Source organism: Pelodiscus sinensis, chromosome 13 (genome assembly GCF_052426305.1).
Source record: "Pelodiscus sinensis isolate ZL-2025 chromosome 13, ASM5242630v1, whole genome shotgun sequence".
NCBI lineage: Eukaryota > Metazoa > Chordata > Testudines > Trionychidae > Pelodiscus > Pelodiscus sinensis.
In genome coordinates, this window is record NC_143064.1 from 21892145 (window position 1) to 21917473 (window position 25329).

At 43.1% G+C, this 25329-nt stretch overlaps 1 protein-coding gene across 8 annotated transcripts in view; it reads right to left on the reverse strand.

Annotated features, from left to right (window-relative positions):
* The window catches only part of CAPN6 (calpain 6), a 113226-nt gene that overhangs the window by 34593 nt on the left and 53304 nt on the right, over positions 1–25329 (reverse strand). For all 8 annotated transcript variants that reach the window (XM_075940914.2, XM_075940911.2, XM_075940910.2 and 5 more), the window contains 3 exons: positions 6316–6447; positions 5446–5654; positions 4383–4575 (listed from right to left, as the gene is read on the reverse strand). In XM_075940914.2, coding sequence (XP_075797029.2) covers positions 4383–4575; positions 5446–5654; positions 6316–6447 — 534 coding nt within the window. The remainder of the gene's footprint in view (positions 1–4382; positions 4576–5445; positions 5655–6315; positions 6448–25329) is intronic.

The window sequence follows — 25329 nt, forward strand, 5'->3', positions numbered from 1 at the left end:
GGCACCCCATTTAACTTGGTGCCCTAGGCGACCGCCTAGTTCGCCTATATGGACGGGCCACCCCTGCTGCTGTGACACAGTCTATGCCTCACTTGTATACATCAATGTTATCAGTTAGTTTCCTCTGGGGATCTTAAATCAGATTTGAACCCAGGTCCCCAAAGGTGACAGGTAGGTAGTGGGGTACCCCAGTGTACTGAATGACCTGATTAATTACTAATCTAAGAATGTTGGGCACGTGTTTCTGTAGCCAGACACGAACCCCATCTTGTTTCTCCCTCCCCCCCCCAGAGAGCAAGAGAAAGGCAGTCAGCCTTTGATGCCCTGGGAACGCAGGTGTGGTGCCTGTCCCTGACTCTACCATAAACAGAAACCAGACAGTAAATGGGCTAGCTGACGACTGGGAGGCCTCCTGTCCAGTGATGGCTAGTATCAGTAATTGACACGCCTGCACTGTCTCAGGAGAGGAATCTTCGCCCATCACATACCAGAGGTGCCCATTGTCTGCATTTTCCCAGGTGTGAATTATGCTTTGCACCCTTCGTGGGAAACTTGGCATTCAAAGCCATTTTTCCTAATTGGCCACTTGAGACCAGGAAGAAGCCTACGTGACCCAAGGGGTATAAAGAGGGGTTTAGTAGCCCACCCCCTTTGAGCTCCAATCACCTACACCTGCTGGCAGGTATTGATTGTCTCCCGAGGTCCGTGAGATGCCCAACCTCGCCCTACTTCTTCCCGAGGGATTGAGAGAAAGACGCTGGCCACGCCAAGTCTGGAACGCAGGGGTGACAATTGTACCTGCAATGTGTTTTCTTTATGTGTACACTTTAATTGTCACTCTGTTGTAAGTTTAGTTACTTTATTATAGTTTTCTTAAGTCAAGCTGCTTCATTTCTATTGTAAACTGCCTTTGGTAAGGTGATTTAGCTATAAACTTTGGGAATAAGTGGGGTGCCCTCATTCACTTATAAATATATATATACTGAACCAAGTTTCTTTATTTCTTTTCTCTTTCTTTCTCCTATAAATAAGCCAGTGCGTGTCAAGCTTCTGACTTGAACCCGTGCTGCTGTACCTGAACCGAACACAAACAAAAGAACTTCAGCCGGTCAAAAGGGACAGGTATAGGAAGAGCTTGGGCGTTTTGGATCGTGTCGCTTCCAGGGGACAGATCCATTGGGGCACCTCTCAGCCTCCCCAGGCTGCCCGCTGCGAAGGGATTTCTGTATCCTAGCAGCTAAAATCTGAGGTGTAATAAGCTCTTCCTATAAACTCGGGGCATCTGAGAGCCTGTTGGCTGCCCTCTGCGACGGGACCCCGGTCCTAGCAGTAAAGTCACAGACGTTAAACTATTTTTCGGGGCACCCTCCAGCCTCCTAGGCTGCCCACTGCAACGAGACTTTGCGTCTCAGCAGTTGAAGACTTGGGTGTTAACACACACGCACACACTGCCGTGACCATTTCGGCTGACAGTTTCTAATGCTCTTGGATTTCTATCCGTTTGAGGCAGTCCACTGAAGCCCATGGAAAAAAGACCCCCATTTAGTAAATGGGTTTTGGATTGGGCCTTTATTTTCTTTTTCTTTCATGTTGGGCCACATCCTGAGGGCCTCGTGTATTTTCTACGCAGCCAACACTCCCATTGGAGCAGTCGGAATGAGTTGTTAGGGTCTGGCTCAGTGCATTGCTCAGTTCTCTGCACTGAACAGTGTAACCAGGACCAAAACTCAATGACTACAGCAGCCTTTGTGTGGGTGGGAGAAGAGGGATGTATGACAGCTCTGGTAGCAATGTGTGACTGTGCCAGGCATTCTTACCCATTTCAAATCAGCTGGAAGATTTGAGCAGAAAGGCTCTCTTCCCTAGTGCAGCTATTTTATTAGCATGACAGAGTTCCGTACCTCGGCATATACTTTAATAAAAAAGGCAGCAAAAAGAGCAACTTCTCAGCACCTCTAACTATCACTACAGGTCTGAATAATGAGCTTGAAATTGCAGGACTAACTGCCAAGATCAGTGTATTTCAGCAACAACAGCTCACAAAGAATCAGTTCATATATTGTACTGAGAGCCGCTGACATTTCCCAGCCCCCCCCCCCCCGTTTTCCCCCTGTCTATCACTTTATTTCATTAGTACTGGTCACAAATAAGAGCACAAGTTTCCATGACAGCAAAGGAGTCTAGAACTACTCCTGCTTGTTAGACTGCAGAGCCAGAAGAATCTCTATTAGCGACTGCACTCTTCTTTCCAGCAGGGTGGCACCTGGTTTTTCACTTTAGTTTAAGGACACCCCCCCATTTTAAATAAGAAATGTAAAGCAGCTTCTGTTTGAACTGCCAAATGTACAAGCCCTGGGATGTTGTGTAAGCAAAGGGACATGTTGGTTCATTTCTAAATTGGGATGTATGTCACTTAAGTGTTAAATATTCTGCATTAACCAAGCACTGTGATGTGTATAACACACTTACAATAGCCAAGAGGTAAAATGCTAGTGAGTTTTATACAGCATGATAAATCAATAAACCTAGGGCCAGCATAGCAATATTGAGGAGCATTTGTATTTTATTTGACTAATTCAAAGGGCAGAAATACAACTCTGGGGAGAATGGAAAGCACTGGCAAGTGCTTAATTTTATTCCAACCGTCTAAACTTTTACCCTTTCCCCAAAGCTGTTGTTATTAAACAAACAGCCTTAGCATGTTAGTGATAATTTTAATGCCCCCTCCCCACCTTTCTGTTCATTGCAGTCACATTATGAAGCAGGATGCCAGCCTAAGAATCTGAGGGAAACTAGTGATAGAGCTCATCAGATTTTTTTTATTTTGAGTTTGTCAAAAAAAAAAAATCAAATCCACAAAATATTTGGAATATGATATGCAGTTGCAGTGCATCATGGGAGTTGTAGTTTGGGGTCATCATGTTCCCAATCTCTGCCTGGGCTCCCTGATTAGACTACAACTGCTCTGCCCTATGCTCTCCCCTTTTGATTAAAGGAGGCAGTCCACTGAAGCAGTGGAGGCCTAGTCTTAGTTAGAGAGACAATACTTTGGGAGAACCTCCATATTTTTTGATGACTTGCTTTGACATCATGGAGTATCTTTCGGTTATTGCCAACTTTCTGCTGCAGAAAGTGGAACAGAGGTGACTATTCTGAGATCTGCCCACATGTGCCAATGTTTATATACTTATATTTCCCAGAAACAATTTCCAAATGAAGCAGGTAGTAGGGTACCTTCATACTAAACAGTTAATCATCACAATACTTCTACAGGGAAGGCATGTGGCATAATTTTCATTTTACACAGAGGGAAATGAAGCAAGGAGGTTAAGTGACTTGACTAAGTCCATGGAGCTTAGCCTAGACATTTACAGGTCGCCAGAACTGAAAGAAGAAGGCAGTGCAGCCAGGAGCTTCAGAGAACCTCAGTGCTGTCCTTGCTCTTACAGCTCCTTTCCTTTCCCCCTGGACTGGCTCCAGTCCAGATAATAAGTAAATATAGCTTCTAAATAATTTTAAAACAAATTCACAGAAAAGCCTAATATTTGATGACCAGTTTGTTTTCCTTTCACTTGTGATGCGAGCTTCGTTTAAAGTGGGCTTTTTTCAATGGCTTTCTGCATTGACCTAACCCTGCTTCCGTGGAAATCAATGGGAGTTTTACCATAGTCTCTGGGGGAGCAGAGGTAGGCCAATGACCAGCAATTTTCACAACCTTACCTTTAGGGTGTTTGTTGTTTAGAGCACAGAGGTGTCTCTTTGCTGACCTGCACAGCATCTAACTCACTTTGGGAGTTATGTACGTATCTATAGGACAGTTGTAGCCTGCAACTACTTTTATTTGACCAGAAGCTTTAGTGAGAAGCATGAAGCCAACGTTCCTGCTTTGAATGGCTGAATGAGCTCCCCACTTCCACTCAGCTCTGGTGCTACATTAACACAAAGATGGCCTTATCACCACCAGGAATCTGGTGCTTGGAAGCTTAATGTCTGGAAAAGTGGTTTTGTACACACATTTCAGCAAGAAGTTAAAAGTCTTAAGGGGACAGGACGCCAACCTACTCGGTTAGAACTAAGGATACTCTACATTCATTCATCTCTGCTCACGTTACAAATTGGGTACCTCTCTCCATTCAGAAGAGAAAATTTCAGATCCATGGTATGGTCAACGGCGGGGCACGTGACTGTGGTTTCCTGAATTATAGCTGGTGGCTTAGGGAATTGTTCTTGGCTGACAGCACTGCCAAGTCATTAGCTTTCTGCAAAGTCCTCTCAAAATACAAATTAAGGCTATGCTGAATATATATATGTATGCTAATATTTTCCAGGCAAGAAAACTCATCAGAATAAATCATTGTATATCAAAAAGCCTGCACACATACCGTGATGGAACAGCTGATTAACCCCCCTCTTTTATGTACTTTCTGCAGTTCTTCAAACAGCTTCATTTGCTCAGAAATATTCTCACTGTATTTGCCTTTTACTAAGTCAATGGATTCTGCCACTGCTCCCGTGAAATCGATGATTGCATCTGCAGCAGTGCCTCCATCCAGGGCTTCATAAGATCCAGCTAGCCTAGAGGAAAGACACAATGATTTGAGATACCTTATAGCTGTTAAAACCATGCCAGATTGGATTGTATCTGTAATATTTAAGACTGCCCAGAAAAAGGATCACAAATATGTCCAAACAGCACAGAGGTGGTAAGAAAGTTTAGTTATACTGCTATGCAACAGACTTGAGAGCATCCCTAAGATTCCTGTGCTCTTAACTGCTAGAATTAGATGTAATGCCGAGGAAACAGACAGACATTCTGGAAGAACCAGGAGGAGGGGATCACTGCCTTAGAAACACCTCTTGGCTAGAGCTGGTTAGATTTGTTTTGTCACAATGGTTTTCTGTAAGAAAAGCTGTTTTGACACACCCCTCCCCCAGACTATATTAATTTCAAGAAAAAACATGGAAATGTTTTAAGTGTTGCCACATCCCATTTTGATATTTTCAGAACAAAAAATTTTGATTCTTTGTTTCAAAGCAACGTTTAATTTTGAAATGTAAAAAACAAAGTAAAAATAAGATCAAAATGAAACACTTTGAATTAATTAAAATGAAATGTTTTCACAGAGCAGATATGAATTTTATTTCAGAATCTTGTTTTGAAAAAAAAAAGTTAAAATGTTGGCTTTTTGTCCAGAATTGGGATTTTTTTATTTGAAATGTTTCACAATAATGACCACACTGTTTTGACCAGTTCTGCTGCTGTTAGTGGATTAACGAAGAGTCCAGGAAGCCTCACCTACATATTCCCCAAGAAGAGGAACAATTTTGGAAAGAACATGGGGAAATATGATAGAGAGGAGAGAAGAAATCTGTAACATCTGAAAGGATAGGGTGGATTTTTATGTGTAGCTGAAATCACTGAAAGGACATTGAGCTAATTCATACTTTGCATAAGCCTTCTCCAGGAGTGCGCTCCAGAATTCATTCTTCACGTTGGAATGGCAGTAGATCAGCTCCCCATTAATTGTTGGCAGTCTATCATCTATGACAACATCCGTCCACTCTCCAAAATACCAGAACTGGAAGTGAAAAATCCCAGCATATTTCTGGGGCCTCTTGGAATCCCATTCTTGTTCCTTAAAGCATGGAATTACCTGAGAAATGAAGAGAAGCACAGCAGACCAAGCACAATGAATGAGGGCTCATCAGGAGGTGGTCCATGAGCAGGTACCACATAGAGCACTGCTCTGGCAGCCCTGTCTGCCTCTCAAGAGCTTGAGCTGAAATCAGTGGAATTGTACCCACCTGTACCAATAGTGAATTTGGAGCCAAAGTGTCTAATGTCCCATTTTGTGCAATCCGCATGGAGAATGAAAACCTGTCCTGAAAGAAGCTACAGAGCCCAGGAGTGATATTTTCAGTAACTGGCAGAAGCAATACAGGGCAGGAGACCCCTGGTTCTACTACATCCTCTGTCTTATGCCAGTGAGGATCTGGGGGGACTCAGCTCAGCAGAGAGTTTCTTGTCCTCTAGGAAAGACCCATAATAACAAGCTGTGGCAGCAGCAACTGGGGAGTGGGACGGGCATATAAAATGAGCTAGTAATGAAAATGCGGACTTCAAATGTCCACTTCTTCACACTGCATATTCTTCTGAAGGGAAGAGAGAGGAGGTTAAATTATCACTGAGAGGAAGGAAAATAAGACCAGATTTGCACTGACAGCTGCCTCGCCCCCTCTGCAGGACACCTGGGTTCAGGGCACTCAGATCACCTTTGGGGATAGGTTTTATGTCAAGCACATTGGGTCACATACCTTTTGCCAGAGATTCTCCCAAAGAGCCAAGCAGGAGCAAGCTGCCACAAACCAACAGTTCCCCAGCTTCCCTTGATGCAAGTCATGGGCGCTGATTCCATTTACAAACAGGCATGGGTCATCACAGAGCTCCTGACAGAACAAAAGGGAAATTACTGGTGTGCTTGAGAGCAAAGGTATCTAAGAGCCCAACGAGGAGTTAGAAATAGAACTGACTGGACTAAAGACTTGTCTACCCAGGGACACTTAGGAGAGTTAAGGTGAATCAAAGACAGGTATGATATTAGGGCACATTAAACCCCCATCTGGATGATCTGATTTAGGGTAAAGTGGCTATTTGATGCAGGATTTAGCTACTGTACACAAAAGCCCTTTTAGTCCTGAATGAGAGCACCCAGTCTGCAGAATTTAAGCTTTCATTAAAAAAAAAAAGTTCAAACATGGAAGCTTATAGTTATGGATTTCAGTGTTGGGGTAGGAATGAGTCTTGCAAAAGAATCGATGTGGGAGGGCCCTTGTGCCATGCAACTCCACATCCTATTTCCCTGCCCCTAAAAAAGTGGCTTGATTTTCAAAAGTGCTGAGTAGTTGAAGCTCTCCTGAAGGAGCACAGGAACTCACCTCTCTAACCGTCAGAGCATACAGATCATAGAATCATAGAATAATAGGACTGGAAGGGACCTCGAGAGGTCATCGAGTCCAGCCCCCCACCCTCAAGGCAGGATCAAGCTCCGTCTACACCATCCCTGACAGATGTCTATCTAACCTGTTCTTAAATATCTCCAGAGAGGGAGATTCCACCACCTCCCTTGGCAATTAATTCCAATATTTGACCACCCTGACAGTTAGGAATTTTTTCCTAATGTCCAATCTAAACCTCCCCTGCTGCACTTTAAGCCCATTATTCCTTGTCCTGTCCTCAGAAACCAAGAGGAACAAATTTTCTCCTTCCTCCTTGTGACACCCTTTTAGATATTTGAAAACCGCTATCATGTCCCCCCTTAATCTTCTTTTTTCCAAACTAAACAAGCCCAGTTCATGAAGCCTGGCTTCATAGGTCATGTTCTCTAAACCTTTAATCATTCTTGTCGCTCTTCTCTGTACCCTTTCCAATTTCTCCACATCTTTCTTGAAATGTGGCGCCCAGAACTGGACACAGTACTCCAGCTGAGGCCTAACTAGTGCAGAGTAGAGCGGCAGAATGACTTCACGAGTTTTGCTTACAACACACCTGTTGATACAACCTAGAATCATATTTGCTTTTTTTGCAACAGCATCACACTGTTGGCTCATATTCAACTTGTGGTCCACTATGACCCCTAGATCCCTTTCCGCCATGCTCCTTCCTAGACAGTCGCTTCCCATCTTGTATGTATGGAACTGATTGTTCCTTCCTAAGTGGAGCACTTTGCATTTCTCTTTATTAAACCTCATCCTGTTTACCTCTGACCATTTCTCTAACTTGCTAAGGTCATTTTGAATTATGTCCCTATCCTCTAAAGAAGTTGCAACCCCACCCAGTTTGGTATCATCTGCAAACTTAATAAGCGTACTCTCTATCCCAATATCTACATCATTGATGAAGATATTGAACAGTACGGGTCCCAAAACAGACCCTTGAGGAACTCCACTTGTTATCCCTTTCCAGCAGGATTTAGAACCATTAACAACAACTCTCTGACTACGGTTATCCAGCCAATTATGCACCCACCTTATCGTGGCCCTATCTAAGTTATATTTGCCTAGTTTATCAATAAGAATATCATGCGAGACCGTATCAAATGCCTTACTAAAGTCTAGGTATATGACATCCACCGCTTCTCCCTTATCCACAAGGCTCGTTATCTTATCAAAGAAAGCTATCAGATTAGTTTGGCATGACTTGTTCTTCACAAACCCATGCTGGCTATTCCCTATCACTTTATTACCTTCCAAGTGTTTGCATATGATTTCCTTAATTACCTGCTCCATTATCTTCCCTGGGACAGACATTAAACTGACCGGTCTGTAGTTTCCTGGGTTGTTCTTATTCCCCTTTTTATAGATGGGCACAATATTTGCCCTTTTCCAGTCTTCTGGAATCTCCCCTGTCTGCCATGATTTTTCAAAGATCATAGCTAAAGGCTCAGATACCTCCTCTATCAGCTCCTTGAGTATCCTGGGATGCATTTCATCAGGACCTGGTGACTTGCTGACATCTAACTTTCCTAAGTGATTTTTAACTTGTTCTTTGTGTATCCTATCTTCTAAACTTACCCTCTCTCTGCTTGTATTCACTACGTTAGGCACACCTCCAGACTTCTCGGTGAAGACCGAAACAAAGAAGTCATTGAGCATCTCCGCCATTTCCAAGTTCCCTGTTACTGCTTCTCCCTCCTCACTAAGCAGTGGGCCTACCCTGTCCTTGGTCTTCCTCTTGCTTTTAATGTATTTATAAAAGGTCTTCTTGTTTCCCTTTATGCCTGTAGCTAGTTTGATCTCATTTTGTGCCTTTGCCTTTCTAATCTTGCCCCTGCATTCCCGTGTTGCTTGCCTATATTCCTCCTTTGTTAGTTGTCCTAGTTTCCATTTTTTATATGACTCCTTTTTTATTTTGAGATCGTGCAAGATCTCCTTGTTAAGCCAAGCTGGTCTTTTGCCATATTTTCTATCTTTCCTACACAGCGGAATTGTTTGCTTTTGGGCCCTTAACAACGTCCCTTTGAAATACTTCCAACTCTCCTCAGTTGTTTTTCCCTTCAGTCTTGCTTCCCATGGGACCTTACCTACAAGTTCTCTGAGCTTATCAAAATCTGCCTTCCTGAAATCCATTACCTCAATTGTGCTGGTCTCCCTTCTACCTTTCCTTAAGATCATGAACTCTATTATTTCGTGATCACTGTCCCCTATACTGTCTTCCACTTTCAAGTTCTCAACTAGTTCCTCCCTATTTGTTAAAACCAAATCCAGAACAGCTTCTCCTCTGGTAGCTTTTTCAACCTTCTGAAACAGAAAGTTGTCTCCAATGCAGTCCAGAAACTTATTGGATAGCCTGTGCCTCGCTGTGTTAGTTTCCCAACATATGTCTGGATAGTTGAAGTCCCCCATCACCACCAAATCTTGGGCTTTGGATAGTTTTGTTAATTGATTAAGACTTATAGATGCCTACATATGGATTTAACAGCCTAATTTAAGCACCCATATTTGAACACTTTTGCCTGAGTTTCTAGCTCTTCATACATTATGAATATAGGGACAGAATGATGGAGGGTAACAACCGACAGCGCATTTTGAGGAGAGACATGAATGAGAGAGTGATCACTCAGCATCCAAGAGCAGGGAACTTGCTGCAAAGTAAGGTTGGGAGAAAAGAAGAGTGTTGAAAGAGCAGGAAGTGATTTCACCTCACAACTGAATGTTTCTGCTATGGCCTTCATCATAGCTGATACATCAGGGTTTGAACTGGGGACCTCAAGAGGTGAAGACTATTAACCTTATTGTCAGCATTGGCTGTAATTTGTTTCTCCCGAAGGTTTTCCAAAGTTATTTAGGCACCTAACTGCCAATGCAATTAATGGAAATTCAGCAGCTAAAAACCATTACGAGGTTAGCCCTGTGGCTGTAAGGCCACATCTACACTACAGCTGAAGGTTGGCTTAAGGTACCCAATTCCAGCTGCATAAATAATGTAGCTGGAGTCAATGTATCTTAAACTGAGTTTCAGCATTGTCCTCACAACGGGAGGTTGATGGGAGAAAGGCTCCCGTTGACTTCCCAGACTCCTCGTAAGGAGGACGCGTTCCGGCGTTGATGAGGGTGCCCTCAGCGTTTAAGTCTCTATTAGACCTGCTAAATCAAATGACAGAAGGTCAACTGTGGCAGCATTGATCTTTTCTGCAGCCTCGGCATGACCTAAGAGTGAAGCTGCAAGATTTCAGCAAGTACAGGGGGCTGAAAGAACACAACTTTGTGAGTGCGCTGGCTCTGTTATTACTGAGCACTTGTCTAGTGTTCCTCAGGAAGTCACACAGCATCCACTGACAGTGCTCAGTAACGGGTGTCTATGCCGCTCCTGCCCCATGTTCCCAGTGGTAACACAACTAGCAGCACCTTGAGAGTTTGGTGTGCGTTGCAACCTGATAGTCACACTTCAGTGCCACCTGAACTGCATTCTAGAAACAGCAATAGAAGTGGGTCAAGGAGGGGGGGCAGTAGAGGTTGGAAGAGTGGCATCACAGGGACAGAGATGGTGGCAGAGGCCAGTGTGGGAGATAGAGAGGGTAGTGATGGAGAGGGATTGTTTTTAGAAAAGATTTTTTTTTACCCCGATACTATTTTACTCATTTAATAGCATTACTTGGGAGAATTGTTGAAAATTGGGAGGCACAGGCAACTGATCATTACTCAGTGCTGTTTTCTTCTGTCAGCAATTCTCTAACAAGTAGACTTCATGTATTAAAAAATTTACAAGAAACTTTGAATATTAGAAGTTACAAGGGAAAAGACACAGATAATCTGCTATGTCTGGTGTCAGCTATGCACAGATTACTAATCTGCACAATTGACAGGTCCTTTATGTTTATCTGGAATATGCAGGAACTGTAGCACAGGAACTGAGGGAAGGAACTCAGCTTCTTGCTAGGATTTAGACCACCTGAAGATCTGTCCTTTTCTTTGCAATAGTGGTAAACATTCCAAACCCAGCTAGAACAAAACTCTAGACTGTTTCTTTTGCTGGATTACTAAGTAACGCTGGCAGTAATATTTTCTAGTTTGTTTTTCCTGTTGTAATATTGTCTTCGAGTCATAATTAATATGGGGTGGATTTGATTTTGGGAACAAAAACGTCAAAGTATTTTTGTCGTCTCTTTAGGAAGCCAAAGAAAATGTGTTTTTGAAAGAAATTAAGCACACCCGTATTTGACATGTCCAAACAGGAAATGTATCCAATTTGTTCTCCTTGCCAAAAATAGCCATATTAAATTCTTCAGAGGATTGCTAGATAGCCTTTGTCAAAAGCCTGATATCGGCCTTATGTAGAGTCCCAGAGCAGTTTGTGTCAAAATGCCAAACATGTGGATATGATTAGGAGGGACTGACCATGAGGACCCAACATGAACACTGGGCAGAAGTGCTGATTGGCACGGTTTCCTTGTTTTTATTGTAGTTTAATATTTTTAAGATCCTGCTTGATAAATTTTTACCTGTTAAAATATTTAGCATGTTTGGAAATTTTGAAGCTAAACAATTAGCAAAAGTAAATTAGGCGATGTATATTTTCCTTCTTATTAATTACAGATATTGGAAGTGCACCCACTCCAATGGTACCTAAGTTTAGATGACGCAATCATCTCCTCTGTTTACAAAATATATTTCATTCCAAACAGATACTAGTTCCTTTCTTTTTCATTCTTTTCACAGTACCGGCAGTCCCCGGCTTACGTACAAGATAGGGACTGTAGGTTTGTTCTTAAGTTGAATCTGTATGTAAGTCGGAACTGGCGTCCAGATTCAGCCGCTGCTGAAACTGACTGCCAGTTCTGACTTACATACAGATTCAACTTAAGAACCCCAAGCGTCCCCAAGTCAGCTGCTGCTGAAACTGATCAGCGGCTGATTCCAGGAAGCCTGGGGCAGAGCAACTCTGCCTCGGGCTTCCTGTAGTCAGCGCTGGTCAGTTTCAGCAGTGGCTGACTTGGGGACACCTGGGGCAGAGCAGCTGGGGTGCTGCTGGGTTGCTCCAATAGCACCGCTCCTCGGCGCTACTGGACCAACCCAGCAGCACCCCAGCTTCTCTGCCCCAGGCGTCCTGATTCAGCCGCTGCTGAAACTGACCAGCAGTGGCTGAATCAGGACGCCTGGGGCAGAGCAGCTGGGGTGCTGCCAGGTTGGTCCAGTAGTGCCCAGAGCGGCGCTGCAGGACCAACCAGCAGCGCCCCAGCTGCTCTGCCCCAGGGTCCACAACAAAAGCCTGGTCTGCTGGGGGGGGGGGCACACTAGCTGCGCCCCCCCCCACCCAGCAGACCAGGGACACGGGGAGCAAAGCCGCAGCGGCAGCAGGGTGCCGCGCCTCTGAGGCTTTGCTCTGCGGCTTCGCTCCCGGTGCCCCTGGTCTGCCAGAGCAAAGCCTCAGAAGCGCGGGAACCCGCCGCAGCTGTGGCTTCGCTCCCAGTGCCCCTGGTCTGCTGGAGACGGTCTCCAGCAGACCAGGGGCACCGGGAGCAGCTTTTCTCGCCCCGGAGGTCGAGGTGGCGGATCGCTGCCTGCGAGCTCCGGGGCGAGAAAGCCCCGTTCGTAAGTGCGGATCCGACATAAGTCGGATCCGCGTAAGTCGGGGACTGCCTGTATAACAGAAGGATCTGATAGTATAGGAAACCATTGTTCTGTCTAATCCAGATCTCCTTTAAGAGAGTCAGATATCTATACTGTAAATATCACAATCATCAGAATTCTGATAATGCTGTTTCTTAGGGCTCCTGGGCTTTTTCTGATCCTATGCCTGTAATTTAGGTATAAATCCACTGAAATCAGTGCAAATACATATAAATAAAGTTGGTGCAGATTGAATCTGGGCCCAAATATTTGCAGGAAACCCTCTATTTGTCCCTTACTGTTCTGCTCAGTCATTTTGTAAACTTCATCGCTCTGAATACAGGAAGAAAATTTCTGGGGATTTTGCTTATCTGTAGAGAGAATTCGGCCTTAAAAAACTCAGTTCTTTCAACAGTTCTTCAATTACACATATCTGCATAGAATTATAATTGCCAACTATACAGAATCTGCATGGATTCTGAAAAGGAGGCAAAAGGTTATAGCTGCTTTTTGAGATACCACTAAAAATTATGACAAAGCCTTATTTTCATACGAAACTTTCATTCGGGTAATTGGACTCTGTTTGTGCCATTTCCTATTCTTGTAACTCTGCATGATGTATCTGTAATTCAATATCAGTCACACACTGATACTGAGAGAAAGAAAGAGGCTCGCTGAGTCTGTTGTCCTATTTTAGTTGACACAGCCCTTTCTGAAAGCTGGCGAGATGTGAAACAGTGAAGATAGTAAATGAATTGGCTAGTGAGCAAGACAACAGAATACTGAGCAGGTTAAGATGGTAGATTCATTAGTGTGTACATGATACAGCACAAACCATAATTTTAGGCAGCATTATACAGGTACACTACCTAAAATATAGGCTTTCTTCTGCTTGAGATAGAAACTGTAGCCTGGGATTTCACAAGCTGGTGGGAAAGGGTTGGAGAGACTTTTCAAAACCCAAGCTATTACTGACAGAAGGTCAGAGATTTATTAGTTTGAGTCATCAAATGGTTTGTACATCTCTCTAATTGAATTCTTCATAGAAGATGAAGGACCTGGCCTGCTGATGGTTGTGTCATTCCCCCATATCCCACAGCTGCAAACATTTAAATGGATAAAAAGACTTAAGAGACATTGACGTTATCTACCAAAATGATCAAAAACTGTCTTCTGCCAAGCCCAAGATTAATTAATTTAATGCACTGTTCACAGCAGCGCCATTGAAATGACACTGTAAAGCATTGTGAGAGGCCACAGATCTGGGGCTGGGAAGGACCTGATCTGTGGGGAAGTGCTTCAGGGCTGGCAAACTTGGAACTGAAGAGATAGAGTGGGCGGGGTTGGATAAGGGAGAGTGATTCAGGAACAAGGAAACAAGAAAAAGCAAGAGGAGTGAGTGAAATGGATTTTCAAAAGAAGCTAGGTGCCCAACTTCTATCGAATTCCAGTAGGTTTTGGGTGTACATCTTCCTATGAATCTTTTGGAAATCCCAACCTTAAAGGTCTACAGTTGAGATGCATTTGCTCATAAGACAGCTGGGCTCTGTGGCCTTGCCATGAGAACTGCATGTTGTGTGCAGTCCCTGCCTCAGGCAGTTCATTTGACACAAGGCAGGGGAGTCAGAGATAAATGCTCAGCCATGGGTGAGATACCGGGTCTTTGTCATCTGCATCATGTTCTCCTCCAGGCCCCTCTTCACACTGGGCCTACTTCAATGGGAACTGGGGCATGGCAGAATCAGTAATTCCTTCTTCCTGCTGTTGTGTGCAGATGAGCAAGTGCACTCTCGGCTATGGCTAACCCATTGTTTAAGAAGCAACTTCCCAAAAGAGGCAGGGGGAGACCACGGCTGTGGGACTGTTTGTGAGGTTTGCGAGGTAGGGAAGACAGTCTGTCCCATAATAGCTCCCAGCTGTTCTGGCACATTTATGAGCCCTCCTACATTTTGGGCTGGATGTCAAGGCAATGACATTTAATAATGATAATAATAAAATCAGTTCAGCTGTGCCAGATGCTCAAACATTCACAAAAAGCCTTTTAAAATTTTAAGTCTGAGATGACTTTGTGAACAGGATGGAGCCTGGCGGCCGTGCTTATGGACTGAATAAAGCAAAGTCTTAATAATCATGTGCAATAGGTCCTGCTATTAGTTTGCAATGGCCTTTAGAATGTAAAATAACTAGCGAGTGAACAGGAGAAGGTTTGTGTCTCCGAAGGACCTTTATTCAGGATTTAGGATCCAGTCATAATCTCACTTACCCTATGTAAATCAGGAAGTAACTACTGAAATCAGTGGTATTTCCCCAGTATAAGTCAGTCAGATCATGATCTAGCTCTCAGTCTCCTATTTATACACTGGCAACTTCTTTTTGTCCTTCACCCATGCCCCCCAATCCATCCTAAGCTGGAGAGCAGCATGACCCACTCCTTTTAAAAAGAGAAATTCAAGTACACAAGCTAATTCATGGGGCAGAAGTGCGTGCCAGTTTTGTGCGTTGTTACTCATACAGCTGGCACTACATATTAGTGGGTCTGCATTATTTGGAAATTAAGCAACACTTTTTTGACTCCTAAATCATTCTGCAAAGCTAAATATGTTGCAAACATTTCCATAGCATTTTTTTAAATCTTTTGCGCTAACAAGGCTAGCCTGAGCATTATACAGGCCCCACAATACAATTTTGGGGCGATTCCAAGTCAGTGTCTGTGTATCTGTGTGTGTGTGTGGTGGGGGGGGGGCGGGGGAGATGCTGTGAAAAGTGGTGGTTTTTTGGCCGGCACAATCTTCCTCCTGACCCTTAGCGCTCTGGTGCAGTTCTCTTTGAGACTGCTGACATTTGCAGGATATCCATCCATCCTCATATCTTTTACTGAAATTTGTCCAAAGTAGGACTGGTGAAAACATTTCCACAGAATAGTTCTTTGATAGAAAATTGGGCTTTTGACAAAATGATATTTTTCATGGAAAGTGGTGGTTTTTCAAGAAAAATGTAGACTTTGTTGAAGAACAGAACACCTGGAAACTAAAATTTTGGCCAAAACCAGAAAAGTTTTTGATGTGGAAATAGTGCCTCATGGGAGTTTTAGTTCAGGTCCCTTGTGCCCCTATTTTCCTCTACAGGTCAGGTTCCCTAGCCAGACTACATCTCCCATACGCACCATGGTCAGGGGGTCTCATGATAAACCACAATGGCTCAGCAAGACAGAGAAACCTTTGTACATCATGAGAGATGTAACTGACATAGGGTATGTCTACACTACCCTCCTAGTTCGAACTAGGAGGGTAATGTAGGCATACCGCACTTGCAAATGAAGCCCGGGAAATTCAAATCCCGGGCTTCATTTGCAAGTGCGGTATGCCTACATTACCCCGCTAGTTCGAACTAGCGGGGTAGTGTAGACATACCCAAAGGGAAGAGAATGGGGGCATGAGGAATTAAAACTACAACTCCAATGAGTCACCATGACACAATTTTCAAATCAAATTGGTTTGTTCTAAACTGGAAGGTTTGGACTCTAAATTTTTGTATTTTGAAGAGTGTTTTCAACTTCTAATTTTTTGGACAAAAAGGCAACATTTCCATTGCAAACTAGACCATTTTCTGGCCAGTTCTTATCTGAAAAAATCTCTTCTTCAATTCTGTCTCTTTGGGGGCTTGGAAGGGTACAGCACTATCAAAAAACAGGTGTAATCTTGGATGTTAAACACTTTTGGTGGCTGGCTGGATGGTAGAGCCTTTATTCAGCCTGGTGAACAATTGTCATGCAAGTAATTAAATCAATAGGATTTTGCGTGAATAACTTCTCACCAAAAGCAATAAAGAGATTCATCATCTGGCCTTGAATAGTTAATGAATTGAATATATTATGGACTAGATGAATTCAGTGCACTGATTAAATAGCAGAGTCTTTAGATAGGAAAATGACACACAAACAATTTTTTTGCCTTATCTCTTCTGGAACATGCAATCTTAAACAGGAGCAACCCAAAATACATCTGGAATGCATGCAAATGCAGAGAGAGACAGACAGACACAGAGAGAAAAACAGAGAGAGAATGAGAGAGAGAGAGAAAAATTCTGGGCATCTTCTGTTTAGCCTCAGACCTTCAAATCTGAGCAACTTTTAGTTGGGTCCTCAAATGGTGTAAATTAGCATAGTTCCACATAAGTCAACAGATAGAATATGATTTATACCAGCTAAGGACCTGATCCCTATATAAAAAGGATTAAGAGCTACAGAGCTGAGATTAGACAATGGCTGTAAATCCTGTCTTAATTTTAAAAAACAAAGTCATCCATCTAGCAGTTCTGGATTATATTGTTTTCTGAAAACATGCTTTTCAACAAAATTGTTGGACTGGTTTCATAAAATGGGAGAAAACAAACACAAAAATTGGAAATCATCATGAACAATTCTTCATACCAGTGAAATATTCAGCACCATCCTAGTCTGGAATTAATAATTCCCAAGTCTAACAATGTGAACGTTTGTCTCATTCGCTGAGGAATTGGCTGTTCTACTCTTATTTCCGTAAGTACCAGGTTGGCCTATGGTCTTGGATTCTCCAGGTTTTGTCCATTTTGAAAGGCCAGGGGGCTAGCATTGGGACACAGTATGGTGGCTGTGTACATGGCCAGTGTGGGAATCAGCAGTTCACAAGAGGAAAGTTAGGTGGATTTAAGTGAACTCTGTTTGACCTCAGAGCAAAAATTGCTTATCCACCTATGTAAGGGGAACCCTCTTCAGCAAGAAAGTCCTGAAAGTTCTGCTCTCCCCATCCTGCTTCCAGTAGGATGCTTTTCAGTCTGGACAGTACTTATCCCACAAGCTATCCCTGAGGCCATAAAATCCTTTATGCTCTTTTCCAGATGTTTCCTGACCCACCCTGAATTATATCAGGCACCTTTACCCGACACCTGGAGATGTTCCTTCTAACTTCAGTTGCTCAATTAAAGCTTTTTGCGGGAGGGAGAAAAGGGGGGAAATGGCATAGAGCCAGAGAACATAAGATTTCAGGTTACAAGTTCTTCTGTGACATTTCTACCCAATCCCTCTAAAACACAAAAACTTGTTAAGCATAATTCAGTGTTTTGAAATACTTTAACATGACATTTAAAGCTACAAAGTCAAGTGAACCATTTAAACATGCAAAAGCCGCTGAGGCTGGATGGGTCTAGTTAAATCTAGGTTTAGATTATTTACAAAACACTAAACAAACATTAAGGGTATAAGTTTGGTAGCAGGTAATACATCTTGGCCCTCAAAGTCAGTTGAAGTCAATGGAGTCTTTCCACTAAGTCTCCCAGGGTATGTCTACACTACAAAGTTAGTTCAAACTAACGGACGTTAGTTCGAACTAACTTTCATAGGCGCTACACTAGCGCTTCGTTAGTTCGAATTTAATTCGAACTAACGGAGCGCTTAGTTCGAACTAGGTAATCCTCATTCCACGAGGATTAAGCCTAGTTCGAACTAGCTAGTTCGAATTAAGGGGTGTGTAGCCCTTTAATTTGAACTAGTGGGAGGCTAGCCCTCCCCAGCTTTCCCTGGTGGCCACTCTGGCCAACACCAGGGAAACTCTACTGCCCCCCTCCCAGCCCCGGACCCCTTAAAGGGGCACGGGCTGGCTACGGTGCCCGTGCCAGGTGCTAGCCTGCCAGCACCCAGCCAGCAGACCCTGCACCTGGCACGGATCGAGCCACCCACCCGATGCCCCCCAGCCCTCCACCTCTTCCCGGGACCAGGCTGGCGGCTCCCGGGAGCATGCCCGGGACCGCAAGAGGCGGGCACCTGCCTGGGCTAGTGCAGACAGCCTGGCCACCCAAGAGCAGGTGTGCAAGAGAATCAAGGGGGTCCACTGAGACCCCCGACCCTGAGCTTACAATGGCCGTCCTGGGTCAGACCAAAGGTCCATCTAGCCCAGTAGCCTGTCTGCCGACAGCGGCCAACCCTAGGGACCCTGGAGGGGATGGACCGAAGACAGTGACCAAGCCATTTGTCTCGTGCCATCCCTCTCCAGCCTTCCACAAATCTTGGGCAGGGACACCACTCCTACCCCCTGGCTAATACCACTCCATGGACCCAACCTCCATGACTTGATCTCACTTCCCTTTAAACTCTGTTCCAGTTCTAGCCTTCACAGCCTCCTGCAGCAAGGAGTTTCACAGGTTGACTCTTTGCTTTGTGAAGAAGAACTTTCTGTTACTAGTTTGAAGCCTGCTACCCATTCCTTTCCTTTGATGTCCTCTAGTCCTTCTTTATGGGAACTAATGAAGAACTTTTCTGTATGCACCCTCTCCACCCCACTCATGCTTTTAGAGACCTCTATCCTGTCCCCCCTCCATCTCCTCTTTTCTAAGCTGAAAAGTCCCAGTCTCTTTAGCCTCTCTTCATATGGGACCTGTTCCCAACCCCTGATTATTTTAGTTGCCCTCCCCTCTCCCACCTCCTTTTCCCAGTCTCCCCCAGTTTTGTTCAAGAAAGACAGATTCCATTTTGGAAGACACGTTATCTTTTTTTTGTACATCAAGAAGAGGGGCTAGGGAAGGGTAAGTGGAAGGAGGTGAGGGAGGAATGGGGCACGAGCCCCCGATGGGGAGGACTGGGCTGGCTCTGCGGGCTTCTGGGGGTGGAAGCTCTCCTGCAGCCCCCCAATTGCCCCCTCTCCCCAGATGGCAGCCTGCGGCAAGTGCAGCTGGTCTGATGGCCAAGTGCTGTGATGTGCCCAGTGTGGGCACTCAGGGCACTCCAAGCCAGGACTGCTTTGCAAGCGGGGCACCCCTGAGAACTGTCTGTCTGGGGTGGGAGTCGGGACCCTTTAAGCACAGCCCTTGGCTAGCCTGAGACAGCATCTCCACGCTCTAAGTCCTCCTCTGATGCCCTGCCGGCACTGCTTCCGGCCATCCTTAACCCCGGTTCAGGGTCCACTTAATGTGGACATGCTAGTTCAAATTAGCAAAACGCTAATTCGAACTAGTTTTTTAGTCTGGATCCGTTAGTTCGAATTAGCTTAGTTTGAATTAACTAATTTGAACTAAGTTAGTTCAAATTAACGTTGTAGTGTAGACATACCCCCATTGATTTCAATGGGCTGTGAACCAGATCCTTAAATTTTGGTTTGGACATTTATGCTGGGAAAGGGTATAATATAGAAACAATAGTAAAAGTTTCTACTATTAATTGTTGATACACCAGATGCATTATAGGGAATTGTAATCAGTGCTCTTGGAACATTGGAACGCCATCAGAATCCACAACTATAGCTCAAGGGTAGAGTTATTCTGGGAATATATACGGATCTTCACTTATGTACAGTGGGGGCCTTTGTGCTGTGATTGACTCTTATCATTCATTGCCACAGTCAGGCTTCAACTCCTGCCATGAGAATGAAGAACCACAGCATTATCTAGTCCCTCCTGATGGCAAATAGTTAAACAGCACAAAATTACTGTGTAAAGATACACACTTTGAACCATGTTAACCTTGTTTCTGATGCTATTGTAGCAGTTTTACAACTAGGGAACGTAACCTATAGAAAATGTCACTAAAACAAATACAAAGTACTGCAGAGGAGCACAGACACAATCAAATCAGTGGGACACATGCATGTCTGTTCAACCAACTAAACCAATTTAAGGGATCCTGCTGCTTGCTTGCCTAAGGGTCTGAAAACTCAGCTATAAAAATGTAACATAAATAGTAACATGTATCTTCCTTAACTCTAGTTCTAGTATTAGAATCTTATGACTCAGTTGATCAAATATCACTGTGACAACATGGCTAATCTGTTATAAACTGAGAGAAGCTACCGACGACATCTCTGTGCTTCATTCACTCTTTGAAAATCAACAGCAGCTTGTATTCTATAGCAACCTTTCAAACTATGCTCAGGATGTTGTTCATTTAACCAGAGCAATTATCAGCACCTTGGCAGAGTTTCTTAGGCTCTGAGGGCATGTCTTCACTATGGGCTGGATCAACAGGCAGCAACTGATCCATCAGGGATTGATTTATAGCATCTAGGATAGACACAATAAATTGCCTGCCGAGTGCTCTCCCATCAACTCCGGTACTAAAGCAAAATGAGAAAAGTAAGCGGAGTCGACAGATTAGCGTCAGTTGTTGAATTACTGCTGCAAAGATACCGCAGTAAGCAGGCCTAAGTACATTGACTTTAGCTATGTTATTCACATAGCTGAAGTTGAGAAATGTAGGCTGACAGCCTGTGGTAATGCAGACAAGGCCTGAGTGATGAAATGGAGCAAGCTTCCCTGACTGCAACAAGTGGTAGATTTCAAAGCCAGAATAAAAGGTAAATTGTGATTTCCTCATGAGCCAGCCAATCATCATGAGTTCTCTCTTGCCTTTAGAATCACTCTGATTTTGTAGAATGTCTCAAGATTTAATGACTTGATATGCAGAAACCCAATGCTCAACAACAAACCATTAACCTGCCTATTCATTGCCAGAGTTGCTATTCACACTCATTCTCCCTACTTTTACCTTCCTTTCCCCATCCTCATCTCTCTCATTTCATTCTTGCCCTCTCTTACAATCACTGCTGTCATTTTACCAGGTCCCTGAAAGCACAGAGAAAAGAAAAGAAAAGAAAAGAAAAGAAAAGAAAAGAAAAGAAAAGAAAAGAAAAGAAAAGAAAAGAAAAGAAAAGAAAAGAAAAGAAAAGAAAAGAAAAAGGAGACAAAGTCCTGATCTTGAGAGGTGCTGAATACTCATTTCCCTCACTGTTAGTCAAAGGAGTTATGGGCAAGCAATTTCTTTTCGGAATCAGGCCCCAACTGTGCATGACCTTTACATAGCAATTCTGTGCCAGGTCGAAGAGAAATTCGACGTGACAACCCAAGGTGCTCCAACTTATTATTTTACTCCTGGAGGTTCCTTTTTCACTTTGATGCCAACTGCAAGTGAATGAAGCTCCATGACAACTGTCATGCATCAGGAGTTTTCCCATTATATCTGGAAGCAGAAAGTAAAGTGGATACAAATACAGTAAAACTCCAATAGTCCGGCACTCCTGATAGTCCGGCATCAAAATGGCAAGAGCCTAGTGAGTGAGCTTCGGCAAAAAATGAGTCACAAGGCAACAGCGGCAGCAGCTGAACTGAGCAAAAAGGGTAAAAAAGGCTTAAAAAAACTAAAACATTACAGTATGCAGTATAAGTATGTACAATAAAAAGGGTTAAGAACACTTTATTTTCAGTATATAATGTATACAATATATATATATAACCAGTTTATAGTACCTCCTGATAGTCTGGCATATCTGATAATCCGGCACCACCTAGGTTCCACAGGTTCCGGATTATTGGAAGTCTACTGAGACCTTTTTAGGGAATAATAAGCCAATAAACAGCCTTGTCAGAATGTTTACTTGATTATGATTTCATCTTGGCTGAAGTTCAGTCAGTTTTATCTGCATGGTTGAATTGTGAGGTTCCTTGAAGAGCTATCACTGAAGAGATATTACATAAAATAGGTTATTTATTATTTAGGTGATGTATGTTCACACGGTGTAGCTATTGGATCTAGTTAAGTCTAATATTTTCTTAATGCGATCTCTGAGTTTAGTGCTTATTATTCCTTTGGGAATCACTCTACCACCATGTGTACTCTACAACACTCAGATTAGGAATGAACAACACCACTCAGATGTAAGAAAACAGAGAAAGACTGCATAATAAATTATAAATACACAATCACTTTAACAAGCAAATTCATGTTAAAAATACCTGACTGTTCTGAAGTTTAAGTAAACTGAATGCAGTCATCATGGGCCATATTAGACTCCCACTACAGTAGGTAATGGTTCACCAAGAATAACCTGAACTCTGATTAGATGCAATATTTCACCTGCCTTGTTCAGGTGAATTAAGTCTCTAACTCAGGCCAGCCTAGATTGACCTCTGAGATCGATCCACTGGTGGCTGATTTAGCAGGTCTAGTTAAGACCTGCCAAACTGACTGCAGATCACTCTCCCATTGTCCTTGTTATTCTATCCTAGATGAGAAGAGTAAGGGATGTCAACTGGAGAAGTTCCCCTCTTAGCCCCCTCTGATGTAGAGCCCGTGGTAACTCAACTTAAAGTTCCACTGATCTGAATAATGTAGCTGGAATTGCATAGCTTAAGTCAACTTTCTATTGTAGTGTAGATGTAGCCTCAGGGTCCTACAGCATATGTAAGCAATACAAATGAGTGTCAAGCTGTCCACTGGGAGAATCAATAGTTTAGTAGGAAGTGAGCTGGATGACAGCGAAGATCAGTATGGGTTACAGTAGTATAAATACCATGCTTAGTAAGAAGCAATTACCCTTCTGGCTGCTGATTAAAGTAGCATGCTACTTCAAATGTAGTGGATGTACAGCCAGTGGAATTCTGCCTACATTGTGAGAATACTTCTGCTGATGCCAGTCAGATTATTCCCAAGGTTTAGCACATAATAATTTCCAAGAAAAGAATATAATTCTCTGGAGTCACAATTTTGGATTAGAGCCTTCCTAATGCTTCTGATTTTTGGCCATACCAAAAGCAGCTATGGATGAATATCAGTGTTCAGTTCATATATGGCCAAAATATCATACATTTTCTCTCCAAGATGGTGGACTTTTATTGAGAATATTGAAACTGGCAAAGAGTCCACCAATGTAGATAACTGAAATCTCCAAAAATATCCAGAGCTCTCCCTGTCCCCACATTTGGAGCTGAAATCTTGCTAGAGGAGCTCAGAAGTCTCCAACAGCACAAATTCAGCCCAGACCTCCTCATCCCATCTCTAATTACTACAGAACCATTCCAGGTTTGTGATTAGAATCCCTTCTTGTCATAGGTGATGTCTTAATTAGATACAAAAGAACTAGTCATTCCAGTCAATTGAAGCTTTAAAACATTATCAGCCTACAGAGAACACCGAAATGATTATTGGGATACATGGGATCAACAATTGGATCACATAGGTCACTTCCTAGAAAAATTAGTAATTTTTAGCTTGACTCTCACTTAATTCATCACTTTCTGAAGCAGATCTTAACCAGTTTATTCATTTGGAACCCTGCTGCCAAAGGAATGTCAGTAGAAAACCTGAGAAAACAGCAACACAAATGTCCTAACTCTCGCAAAGCACAAAACATTCTGGTTGTATTAATGTTGTGATTTGCTAAATGTTCTATTCTCTTATACAATATAAGTTGGTCAAATGCCACTATTTTCAAATGGAGGATACATTTTGCAACTCAAAGTCTGCAAAAATAATTCAGGGTGCAATCCATACATCTGCCATGCAAACTGCCCCAGGTGCGTACATTCTTTTCACTGTATAGCTCAGAGAGAAAGACAAATACTCAACCATAGACCAGTACAGCTCCATTAATAGGGCCCTACCAAATTCACTATGTATTTTGGTCAATTTCATGGTCATAGGATTTTATAGGTTGTAAATGCCATGATTTCTGCTATATAAATCTTAAGTTTCGTGATGCTGTAATTTTAGGGATCTTCATCCAAAAAGATTTGGGAGGAAGGTCACAAGGCTATTTTAGGAAGGAGTTGCAGTACTGCTGCCATTACTTCTGCTCTGCTGGATCCTTGGTCAGCAGCCACTACTCTCTGAGCATCCACCTCTGCGGGAAGTACAGATATAAGAATCCCCATAAATATGCTTGTGGTACCCTTACAACTCCCTTTCGGGTTGGAACCCCCAATTTGAGAAACACTGGTCTCCCCTGGTAAAATTTGCATAGTATAGGGTAAAAGCCCACAAGACCAGATTTCACAGTGAGAAAACAGATTTCACTGTGAGAGACCAGATTTTACGACTAATGACATGTTTTTTATGGCTGTGAATTATGGCCTATCCATTAGAGTCAATGTATTGATGCTAACATATTCCAGCTGAGGAGCTAATCCTCAAACACCAGTATATTCATCTAAGTAGCAATGGGCAAACTTGTGCTTAATTTCTGATCTGCTTAAACAGCATAGGTTCACAATACACTCAAACACAGCAGAGAAAGCCCCATGAAATGGTGGGTGAAACAAGACACATTTTGAGTGACAACATCGATTTTACATTTTTCTCTCTTACTGAATGTCTGGCAAAGCTATGGGACACATCAAATCCCGTGAACATGTCCTGCTAGAGGTCTATCATATAGAAACAGGATTGAAATTTTCCATTTTTGGGAGGAGAGATGGTGGAAGAGAGAGAAGCTTGTGATTTACATACAAAGCAGGGGATCAGGGATGGAATTGTGGGTCTAGCTGATGAGAGCCTGGAGGTCAGAGAGTTCAAGATTTGGACATTCTTTACCTGGGATGAGGAATGGCTTTGCGAGACTACAATAAGTTGAGTCAAATCAAGTCAGGCAAACAGCTAACAACTTATGAAGACAACTGAGCTCCTTAATGTTTCCCTGCCCCCCCCCCCCCCAGTCATGCTCATGTGTGTCTTATCTGAAATTAGATCATAAGCTCTTCAGATCGGGAACTGGGTTTCCCATTTGCATGATGCCCTGCAAAATGGAACTCTACTCAAGTTGGCACCAGTGGGTGTTTCCCCAATATAAAAATATAACATTGGCTTCAACATAGAAACAATGGAAGATAAAACTTAAAGTTTAGAAAGTCTTAAAGATTCTGAATTTTTACTAGAAACTGAATTTTCACAGATGTCCTCCCCGCCCCCAACTAAAAAAAGGAGCAAAT